Source organism: Danio rerio, chromosome 14 (assembly GCF_049306965.1).
Source record: "Danio rerio strain Tuebingen ecotype United States chromosome 14, GRCz12tu, whole genome shotgun sequence".
Classification (NCBI taxonomy): Eukaryota; Metazoa; Chordata; class Actinopteri; order Cypriniformes; family Danionidae; genus Danio; species Danio rerio.
This window is the reverse complement of record NC_133189.1, coordinates 47,693,686-47,706,374: the sequence shown is the minus strand read 5'-3', so window position 1 is coordinate 47,706,374 and position 12,689 is coordinate 47,693,686. Positions and strand designations below refer to the sequence as shown.

Here is a 12,689-nt window from a genome sequence, read left to right as displayed (position 1 = left end):
GGATGTTTCCCAGAGATGGGTTGCAGCTGGAAGGGCATCCGCTGCGTAAAAACTTGCTGGATAAGTTGGCGGTTCATTCCGCTGTGGCGACCCCAGATTAATAAAGGGACTAAGCCAAGAAGGAAATGAATGAATGAATGAATGAATGAATGAATGAATGAATGAATGAATGAATGAATTTGATCACTTTTCTTCAATAGAAAAAAAAAACATTTTCAGTAAACGTGCCAATGCACTGTCAATGTTAATGTTCAACTTAATGTTCTAATACATTAAGTCTAACATAAATATGCACAAATTAGGATTTATATTGGATATTTGACAAATTACAGTAAATTAAGTCTACTATATTCAGTACACTTTACTTCAATGAGGTGTTCATAAGACTGTCATGACAAATTTATAATCATGCAATGCCCCGGTTGCATGAAGGAAATATTATGCATGCTTAAGGCAACTGCCATTAAGTGTCACTCACTTAGTCATGTTATTTAAAATGCAAAAGGGCCCTTGTTTGAGATGTCTTTGTTATGACAACATGACATAAACAAACCACAATATGTCTTTGTCAAGACAACATAACCATAGTCATATATCTGTCATAAGCTTGATGTCATGAGACCATACACTTATTGTGTCATGAATATTTTTCACATGCACATTTTAGTGTCTGTATAGGATATCACACAAATCATATTGCAATAAGCATACCATATTCAATAACACTTTACATTGAGGTGTTCATAAGACAATCATGCCACCTTTATAATCATGTCATGGCACTGTTGCATGAAGGGAATTGTATACATGCTTAAGGCAACTGTCATTAAGGTTGCTTCTGAAACCGCATACTTCTATACTATATAGTATGCTAAAATCAGTATGTGAGCTTGTACTGTATGTCTGAATTCATAGAATTTGAAAATCAGTATGTAAGAAGTATCCGCATGACTTACTACTTCCGGTGAGATTCTGAAGTGCGCATCCCATGCACGCTGCTCTATCCCATGATGCCCCACAACAGAATTCATGAATGGGAGTAAAGCAACGCAACTGATGCAGGTAGGTCACGTGCCATGACAAAATGGTGCGCATGCCAATGTGTCAATCACTCAGTTATGCCATTTTGGTAACATTTTAGAATAACTATCCTTTTATAGCCAGTTAATAGGTCATTAATAAACTGTTAGTTATTAGTAAATTTATTAGTTAAGTGTTAGTTATTAGCTTATGTATGTTATTGGGACGTTATTCTAAAGTTGCAACTATTTCTCGTTTACTAACAGTTAATAAATAAAGAATAGTTGCAACTAGAATAACGTCCCAATTACATATATAAACTATTAACTCATACTTAACAACAACTAACAGCTTGATCATGATTTATTAATATTTTTTTTTAAGGTATAGTTATACATCATAAAATACATTAACAAGTCTTGTTAAGAACTAAGTTAGGAACTTGTTAACTAACCGCTTGTAAGTTATCTATTGGCCATATAGAAGGCACAGTTTTACATAATTAACAAACTATTAACTTTTATTAAACAAGTCATTTCTAACTCATTAACTAAGTTTATTAATGGATTATTAACTAGTTATAAAGGATTTTTATTCTTAAGTGCCAATCTAATTCTGATCACTTTTTTCAATGCAACCAATTTAAAGTATTATTAAAAATGTTGTGTAAGTGTCTATATTCTGTCAAATAGTTTTATAACAGTGTCATTAAGATTAAATGACATTAAATGTGTGCCACTGTTGTTGTCAAGAAAGTTATTAATGATGCTGTTGTGAAAATCATGATCCATTTATAGTAGTCTTTTAACAATCATGACAGATTTATTACTAGTTATTATGTTTTGGTAATGTCAATTTGTCACGACAAAGACATGTTATGATGTATTATTATGTCAAGTTGTCAAAACAAAGAAATCTCTCTCAAACAACATTACCTTTTTATTAAAATTGACATAACTGAGCAGAGGATACCTGATGAAAATGACAGTTTATTTATATCCACCTGAAGAAAACTTTTTATTTATTTTTTTTTTTTGCTGTTGTTTTTTGTGTGATTTCCTACATTCTTTGCGTTTAAAAAAAACTCTACAATTTAGAGTTTTAACATTTTGTTTTTATTTTTAATTTTACAGCATGTCCACTGTTGTGGACATGCTGTAAAATGCTATAAAAACATGCAGGACCATTTTAGTTCGAAATGACTGCCAAACTCAGACAACAAAACTCTACAGGATATGACTGTAAAGAGATATTAATCAAACATTAATGTAACAATAACAAAACAAAAGGCATTTTTTCCTTTTGTATTGAAATTCCTGGAACAAGTTTGTCTGAACGAGAGCCGAACTAAAAAATAATAAATAAATAAATAAATAAATAAAGAAGTGATGTAAATCCAAAACAAAATCAACATAAAAATGGTTTAAAACTTATTGTCATTCTCTAATTGTCTCTAATTCTCTAATTGTCTCATTTTCAGACTTTTAAGTCAGAGTCTTCCTCAACAATCTTATGAATAATCCTTTCTGCTTCAGTTCTGCCCTTTACAACATGCAGTCAATAAGTACATTAGGATGGTCCTGGTGTCCACTGTAGTGGACATTTAAAAAAGGATGATATTTTGAACCACAAACAATTTAACAGGATGTCCTTTGCACAGTACAATAGGACTTGACAATGTAGCTAAAAAAATCCATAGAAAATTCATGAAACACAAGGTTCACTACAGAGGACACAAGTCAATGGGCAGGGTCTCAGGAGCACAAATACAAACAAACCGGGTTGATGAATGTGCTTAACAATTGCTAAAAACCACAAACAACAAGAATAAGTCAAAGGGAAAAACTAGTAAAAAAAAAAGAAAAAAAAGTAATGAAATTAAATTAGTAAATAATACTAATTTAATTTACTTTAAAAAAGTAAATAATAATAAAAAAAAAACTTTTACAAACTTAAAAGCCAGTAAAAATTTGAAATAAAACCCAGTTCATGTGTTGAAGTCTTTGTCAAACAGGAAAGTTTAATGACAATTGTCATAAGCATGTGTGAAATCTCATTTATATTCATGACATGTGTCGTGTGTCATGTCATAATTACAAAGGTTTCACGGCTGTCTCATAAACACCATCTTCAATATTACCCTAAAAGTGTTACCCTATATTCTTTATATGATTGAATCAACTTGATTTACACTCTAGTAATATTTGATCAAATATAAACAGCCTGTTAACGTAATAATTGGACATTTCCAGTTTTAAGAGAGATATTGCACTATATTCAGATGGAAAATTCACTTTTCTGCCCAATTTCATCATCAAGTTTTGACAGCAGAATGTGAGATGGCTATTATGAGCAATAGCTGCCTTCTGGATGATAAGAAATGTAATCTTTATTCTGTTCCACTGAAATGCCAGTATGCCAGTAACATTTTGCAATAAAGTTTGGTCAGTTAACATTTATTAGATATCATGAAATCTACTTAGATAATGTCTGAAGTCTGCATACATGAATATGAACAGTGTTGTAATTCAGTTGTAGGCACAAGGCTGTGGCTAATCACTGTCATGTCAAAATTCTTTATGTGTCACATTTGTGTTGTTATAATCACGCACAGAAAATACAACAAAATACTTTACATGTTATGTATTATGACAAGTACTGACAAACACAATTGAAAACACATGCATATTTATAAAAAGAGCAAACACAGTTAACTAAATCAGGCACAGGTCAAACTAATTGGAAACTAAGGGTTTGTTTACATGGCAACAGTCTTATTATGCATTATGCTTGCTGTTATGCATGCCAGACTTGTAGTTGGTGATGTCACTCAGTGTCTTTGACTCTTTAACACAGTCCTAAAGTGAGCTGTAAAGTGCATACTTTATTTTACTTTATAAGTGCATGTCAATATTTTCACAAAATCACAGAAATAGTTAAGCAGAGGGGATGGCAGTATTGAAAATGTTAAGAAATCAAATTATAAATTAAAAGACCATTATGGCAATGAAAAAAATTAAAAACAACTTTTATATAATGAAGGTTTTGATGTTGGATGTGGAACACACCCTTATTTCTGAAAGTGCAAGGTAAAACGCCAACCCAGGCTCATTCTGAAAACGTAGCCTTATATACATTTTTAGAGAGCACCAAATATATCCTAGGAGCGACGTTTTTTTTTGCAGTTTTTGTTTTCGGGAATCCACCAGAGGCCACTGTGTACGCTTTTTAGATCTCAAATTTCTCTCATGAGTGCCATTCACGTCTGCTGTTATCACGTAATCCCACCAGAGGTCGCTGTCGACTTACTGACAGACTGACTGACTGATCGACAGACCCACTCTCCTCCTTCTCTAAACCCTACCAATTGTTCTGATTGACCTGCTCACCCTTTTCAATTTTTACCACATTCTCACCCTGTTATTTACTTGTTTATTTTATGTTTTTAAGGGATTCTGTTTTTGTCTTACCTGCTTTCTGGATTCGTTCTTCACTGGACTCGAATCCTGTCGCCGTGGTCAACTCCTCTCTGCGTCTCAAGTCCACCAACATGCATGGTAAGCTAATGGAACAAACTGGTAACAGTGGAAAAGCCATCAATATGGAGGTAATCAGTCAGCTGGAAGGCATGAAAAGGAACAGCATCATACCACCCCTTATCATTCATTTTAAAAGTGAAATGCAGCCATACATACTAGGGATGGGAAGATTAACCGATATGTATCGATACGCGGTTATGCGCGTTCACGATGCGAGTGCATCGGTTGAGCAGCAGAGGATGAATGAAATTTTGGAAGCAAATCGAGATGCATCGGTTTTTGCGAGATGCATCGATTTTTCCGAGATACAGCTTATATTTTTAATATAGAATGTATTTTTTATTTATTAACAAGTGTTGTCAACCTGTTTTTGGCGCATAATTTAATCGACCTACATAAAGTAAGCCTTAGCAACGGATTTGCGGATGTGCACACACTACAACTCAGTGTATCAGGTGTGCGGATGAAGCTAGTGGTGCGCCCTCAGAAAGCGCGAAAAGCAAAACAAACATTTTATTCCCCACTGAGTTTTAAATCTAAAGTATGGCCAGCAACATTATGGATTTAAGGATGGACGACATGACAGGACAGATGCAATTTGCAAAATGTGCCGCCCATCTGTAAATACGCGGGCAGTATGACTATATCTCACTTGAAGCGGCGCCACGGTGTTGTTGTGGAAGCATCTTCCAGTGTTTCTGCATCCCCGGCTTTCGCACTGCTTCAACCAGCTCCAAAAGTGGTGAGAAAAGCATTGCAAGTTTTTTTTTTTTTCCATGCGCAACAGTTCTGCTCGCTCTACGCCAATAACGAATGCTATTGCATTGTTCATCTGCAAAGATATTCAGCCTAGTGTCACGGAGAACGAAGGTTTTAAACACCTCCTCCTGTTAATTTTTATTTAATTATAATAATAATAATATTAATAATAATAATGATAAAAATAATTGGGTGTCACGGTGGCACAGTGGGTAGTTTGACCACCTCACAGCAAGAAGATTGCTGGTTTGTTATATTTTTATTAGCCTGTTGTTTACAGTGACAGTGATGTTTCAAAGCAGCATAACACTGCTAGTTCACAACCTTAAGTTTTGAATATTCAGTGGCAAAATATATCTTTGTAAAACTTGTTTTCATAGTTGAAAAGTTAAATCACAATTCTTGTTGTGCAATGCTAATTTTATTTATGTTGAAAGAGTGCAAATATATACATATTTTTTTAATATATATTGCACTTATACATTCTGTTTATCTTGAAAATACTTAAATAATATGTGCTATATGTTCTAAAATGGCCCTCTACTGTAAACTGACACTCTGGCTCTGAGAGAAAAGCCAGTTTGTAAAAAAAAGTCTTGGTTTTGCTTGGTTTATAAATAATCAAACTCATTCAATGGCACAGCATCCTCTTTTACATAATCTCATAAACTTGATTTAATTAGTTAGTGCTGAAATATCGCATCGTATCGTGATATGGGTGTGAATCGTATCGTGTTGCATCGCAATATGTCACAAATGTATCGCTAATATATCGGATCGTATTCTTTGTATCGAGATGCGTATCGGATCGGCATTATAGCTTAGATGCCCAACCCTAATACATACCACTGGCTATATAATTCGCAATCTCCAGAAACGTATATAAAGAAGTTAAAATAGAAATAGTTAAGCAGAGGAAATGGCAGTATTGTTTTCATTCATTCATTCATTCATTCATTCATTCATTTTACTTTGGCTTAGTCCCTTTTTTTTATAAGGAATTGTCACAGTGAAATGAACCGCCTACTTATCCTGCATATGTTTTACACAACAGATGCCCTTTTAGCTGCAACCAAGTACGGAGAAACATCCATACACACTCATTCACACACTGACACTACGGCCAATTTAGTTAATTCAATTCACCTATACCGCATGTGTTTGGACTGTGGGGGAAATCAGAGCACATGCAAACTCCACACAGAAATGTCAATTGGCTCAGCCAGGACGCAAACCAATGACCTTCTTAAGCCTGATTTATACTTCATGAGTGCCATTCACATCTGCTGTCATCACGTAATCCCACCAGAGGTCGCTGACCCCGACAGATCCTTCTCTAAACCCTACCAATTGTTCTGATTGACCTGCCCACCCTTTTCAATTTTTACCACAATCTCACCCTGTTATTTACTGTTTGGGATTCTGTTTTTGTCTTACCTGCTTTCTGGAATCGTTCTCCACTGGACTCGAATCCTGTCGCCGTGGTCAACTCCTCTCTGCGTCTCAAATCCACCAAAATGCATGGCGAGCTAATGGGACAAACTGGTAACAGTGGGAAAGCCATCAATATGGAGGTAATCAGTCAGCTGGAAAGCATGAAAAGGAAGAGAATCATACCACCCCTTATCATTCATTTTAAAAGTGAAATGCAGCCATACATACCACTGGCCACATAATTCGCAATCTCCAGAAACGTATATAGGGCCACGTTTTCAGAATGAGCCTATGTTGTAAAACACACCATATTTTTGTTGACTTAAAAAAAGACATAATATATACATATAGTTATATAGTAAAAATAGTTACATTTTCTTGAAATCATGCTAATCACATCTTGATTAGAAAATGCTAAGTGTTGCATCTATATTATAATAGCATAGACTAATATATCTATTTGCTGTTGATTTATTTTTTTTTTTTACTTATACAATTTTAAATATTAGAATTGAACATGCAGAAATTACATATAATAATGGGTATATGTTTTTTCGCGGTACCTAATGCATTAGCTAATTGTATCAAAGCCTAATCGTGACGTTTTATCATGGCAAGTTTATTTCCCATATGACTTTCTCACGTCAGTGAAGAAAAAGCGAAGCAGGCCATAAACAGGTGTTTGCTCATTCCAACCTCTATCTATTTTTATATCATCATGAAGATTTCAAATAAATCTTTAATATTTAATCTACATTTGGATGGTCCTGAGATAGACCATCTGTCTCCCCTCCACTGCTCCTCCCGTAAGGGAACACACACACACACACTCGAAAGTTTCAGCATCTGATACAAACAAGAAACACAAACTCCTTCCAACATGTGCAAGGGAGAACAGACTCAAACTGTGCCACTAACATCTGAATGATACTTTCACACACAAACAAGCACAGGCAACAGAGAGAAGACAAAAATGTACAGTTGTTTTGCGAGGCTGCGTCCGTGGAGGCGTCGTTTAATATTTCATTCAAACACAAACTGTGGCCCCTTCATGTGCCTGATAGTTTCCCCTCATCAAGGTCGGGGGATGGAGGATGACACACTTAATCACTCTGTGATGTATGAGTGTACCGCCTGGTGTTACTACACCTGAGCGTGCTACATAAATCCTTATTAGCAACTTATGAAATAACCATACACCATATGTTTATCTTCATGTTTCTGTGGCCTGAAAATTATGGGCATGAAAATACTTCTTACGCTTTCTGGCTATATGTTGGCTCTATGAATGCAAGCACTGGCAACATAAAAGATTCCCAAAGGAAGGCTAAGTCACAAATGAGATCTCAAATGTTTGTCCTAGATAGTAATGAGACTAAGCTGAGAGCCTATCGAGATCTGTGTTTTTTCTCCTGAGAACAAGGCCCAGAAATCTCACTTGGATCTATGATAGGTCACTAACCTAAAAATAGGTCACAGGTGACTTCAGATAGGCTTGCAGACAGCAGTGAAAAGCAAATGCTGATTGTACATTGCAGCAATTAATAAATGAGTAATTAGGAGAGCAAACTGCAATTGCAGTGTTATTTGATGTTTAAAGCCAAGGATTTTTAAGAGAAAAATCTTGGTAACACTTTATTTTGATGCTCCTCTATACTATAAGTAACTTTGCAACTGAATTTCATAGTTACATTTACATTTACATTTAGTCATTTAGCAGACGCTTTTATCCAAAGCGACTTACAAATGAGGACAATGAAGCAACTTACACAACTATAAGAGCAACAATGAATAAGTGCTATAGGCAAGTTTCAGGTCTGTAAAGTCTAAGGAGGAAAGTATTAGTACTTTTTTTTTTTTTGGGTACAGTTAGTGTGATATCCAGAGAGGCAATTGCATATTAGGAAGTGAAGTGGTGGAGACTAAATAGTTTAGTTTTTAGTCGTTTCTTGAAAATAGTGAATGACTCTGCTGTTCTGATGCAGTTAGGCAGTTCAATCCACCAACTGGGCAGATTAAATGCAAGAGTTCGGGAAAGTGATTTCTTCCCTCTTTGGGATGGAACCACGAGGCGACGTTCATTCACAGAACGCAAGTTTCTGGAGGGCACATAGATCTGCAGAAGTGAGAGCAGGTAAGAAGGAGCAAGGCCAGAAGTCGCTTTATAGGCAAACATCAGAGCTTTGAATTTGATGCGAGCAGCAACTGGCAGCCAGTGCAAACGGACTAGCAGCGGAGTGACATGTGCTCGTTTAGGTTCATTGAAGACCACTCGTGCTGCTGCATTCTGGAGCAGTTGTAGAGGCTTGATAGAGTTAGCTGGAAGCCCAGCTAGTAGAGAGTTGCAGTAATCCAGTTTGGAGAGAACAAGAGCTTGAACAAGGAGTTGAGCTGCATGTTCAGATAAGAAGGGTCGGATCTTTCTGATGTTATAGAGTGCGAATCTGCACGATCGAGCAGTTCTAGAAATGTGGTCAGAGAAGTTTAGTTGGTCATCAATCGTTACTCCAAGGCTTTTCACCATTTTGGATGCAGTAATGGTTGCCCCATCCATCTGGATTGAAAAGTTATGGTATAGAGTCGGGTTGGCAGAAACTACAAGCATTTCCGTTTTTGCGAGGTTCAGCTGAAGATGATGATCTTTCATCCAGTGTGAAATATCCAACAGGCAGGCTGAGATGCGAGCTGGAACGGAGGGATCATCAGGATGAAAAGAGAGGTATAGCTGGGTATCATCAGCATAGCAGTGGTAGGAGAATCCATGTCTCTGGATGACTGGTCCTAGAGATGACGTGTAGATGGAGAAGAGAAGTGGCCCAAGAACAGAGCCTTGAGGTACCCCAGTGTTTAGATGCTGTAGGTTGGACACCTCTCCCCTCCAAGACACCCTGAATGACCTATCAGAGAGGTAAGATCTGAACCATTGTATAACAGTGCCCGCAACGCCCAGTGACTCAAGCGTAGATAGCAGGATCTGGTGGTTGACAGTGTCAAAAGCAGCTGACAAGTCCAGCAAAATGAGGACTGATGATTTAGAGTCTGCTTTAGCCAGTCTGAGATCCTCCACGACCGAGAGCAGGGCAGTCTCAGTTGAGTGGCCTTTCTTAAAGCCGTTAATTAGAATATCTTACTCTATTCTAATTAATTCTAATTAATTCTAATTCTAATTAATTGTAATTATTCTAATTAATTATTCTAATTCTAATTAATCTTAGTTAATTAGAATAGAGTGGATGAAACATCCACACATATATATATATATATATATATATATATATATATATATATATATATATATATATATATATATATATATTTTTTTTTTTTTTTTTTTTTTAAGGGAAAGTACACTTGATTTTCAAAGTACTGATGCATATACTAGTATGTTTACTAATGCTTGTATATACCAAAACAATGTAATATTGTATTATAAATAAAAACTTCTCATACACTAGTAATCATAGGGATAGTCTACACTATAACTAGTGATAACGTAATTGTGAACTGTCATTACTTTAGTATATAGTCTAACTATATGTAATCCAATGGTCCAGTACCACCCAACCCGCTCTGAATCAGCAACTCTCCACATGGGATTCGGTTGTTCTAACAAGGAGGCTAAAGACCATGGCTAGCGTTTGTCTCTTGACCACCCTTTTCGGGTTCAGAAGAGTGAGGTTTACCTGCACAGCACTTCACTAGCTGGCTTCTGTTACATTCAACCTCCTTAACCTGACTCCCACTCGGGTCACGACACCAATGTAACCCACCGGTCCTACACCAACCAACCTGCTTTGAGCTGGGATCGAACTGAGGATTCTCTGGATGGGAGTCGGTTTCTTTAACAATGAGGCTAAAGATCATGGCCTTTAGCGTCTGTCTCTAGAGCACCTTTTTAGGTTCACAGAAGTATGGTTTAACCACACAGCACCTCGCTAGCTTGCCTTTGTTACACTCACCCCCCTGAACCTCACTCCCATCTGGGTCACAGCACCAATGTAACCCACCAGTCCTACACCACCCAACCCACTCCAAGCTAGGATCAAACTAGCGATTCTCCGCATGGGAGCCTATTGCTGTAACATGGAGGCTGAAGGCCATGGACTCTAGCATCTTTCGCTAGAGCAGCGTTTCGGGTTCAGAGGATGAGGTTTACCTGCACAGCACTTCACTAACTGGCCTCTGTTACATATAAGCTTAATCTGACCTAATAATAAGATTCAGTGAGTTGTTAACTGTTTCCATTTTGTGCGATCACTTTGATTTACAGTTAAGAATTGCTTTATGGAAAGAATTAAGACCAAAATCCCAATATATGGAAAACTATTATATTTTTATAGTGCAGACTAACTCTGACCAGATTATTTGTTTCAGGGAGTTCTTATCTAGAGACTCACTCTGACAAGTTCAACTGAATCAGTGAGTCATTAGCTGTAGACTCACTTTGAACAGATCATTTGTATCAGCTGGTCTTTATCTAGAAACTCACACTGAACCAACTCAGACTCCTTCTGAAAATGTACCACTATACATATTTCTAGAGAGCACCAAATATGGCCCAGGAGCTAAGTTTTTTTTTCTTTTCTTTTTTTTGCGAATCCACATTTTTTTTAGATTTCAAATTTGCCATTCACAAATTCAGTGCCATTCACACCTGCTGTTCTCACACAAATCCACCAGAGGCTGCTGTCGACTGACTGAGCAATAGACTGACCCACCCTCCTCCTTCCCTTAACCCAATCAATAGTGTTTTCAAGCACTGATTAACCTGATCACCCCCTTCCCTAAACCCAACTGACAGTTTTAAAAAAGCAATACAGAAAAAGAAAAGCGCTCGTCTGATTTTTACCATGTTTTCAGATTTCAGGCTTTCTGGAACCGTTCTTCACCGAACTCAAACCCTGTTGTCATGGTCAACTTCTCTTTGTGTTTTAAGTCTGCCGACGTACATAGTGAGCTAACCAGACAAACTGGTAACAGCAGGAAAACCATCCATACGGAAGTATGGTCAGCTGATATAGGGTGAAAAGGAGCGGCATGATACCAACCCATAGTGTTCATTTTAAAGATGAAATGCAGCTATACGTATCTCAGGCTACATAATTTGCGATCTTCAGAATTTTTTTCAGAATGAGCCTATGTAGCTCTGAACAGATTATTTGAATCAGCGAGACTTTACGAAACACTCTGACAAGTGAAATTGAATCAGTGAGTAGTTACCTATAGACTCACTCTGAACAGATCAATGGAATCAGTGAGTCGTTAACTGTAGACTCACTCCGAACAGATAGTATGAACCAATGAGTCATTACATGCAGACTCACTCTGAATGGATCATTTGAGTCAATAAGCTTTTGTCCTATGAACAGATCCAATAAGATCTACCCATTTTGTTTATACAGGTGATCTGCTAAATATCTACTAAATATTCCAGCGACTGGTAGTTAATAGATACATTTTTTTTTTAACTTTAATTTTTGGAGTTTGGTCGTTTCTGAGATGTTTTTGTTGTTGTTTTCCTCCCGCATAATTCAACCACTCTGGAGTCTGAGATCTGTAGTGAAGAACATCTGAAGTAATGGTGATGAGCAGCTGGGGTTCAATTGGCCTTTAAATATGAATATGGTTTTAAATAAGAAAGCACCCTGCTTGACAAAATACAGCCATACATGAAAATGAGAGGGGAAAAAAAAACAGCCTCTCGTTTTCTTCATAATTAAAACCTCTCTTAGGACTTCCACGCGGCACTGTCCTATTTCCAAACATACAAAAAACCCTCTTGTTTCCGTTTGTGTGTCAGCACAAATCTGCATCATTCTTCTTAAAAAGCCGTTTACTGTCTCCCCGAGTGACCCGTCTACCCTTTCAAACAGAGCCTGACCAACAACAGGGACTTTCCGCAATGCCACGTAGCCATAACTCGATCTGAAATGCCAT

General features: G+C 36.9%; 1 protein-coding gene across 1 annotated transcript in view; it reads left to right on the top strand.

Annotated features, from left to right (window-relative positions):
• The window catches only part of LOC141377471 (uncharacterized), a 516,632-nt gene that overhangs the window by 462,070 nt on the left and 41,873 nt on the right, over positions 1–12,689 (top strand). Inside the window, exon 7 of the mRNA XM_073921717.1 lies at positions 4,471–4,577. Coding sequence (XP_073777818.1) covers positions 4,471–4,577 — 107 coding nt within the window. The remainder of the gene's footprint in view (positions 1–4,470; positions 4,578–12,689) is intronic.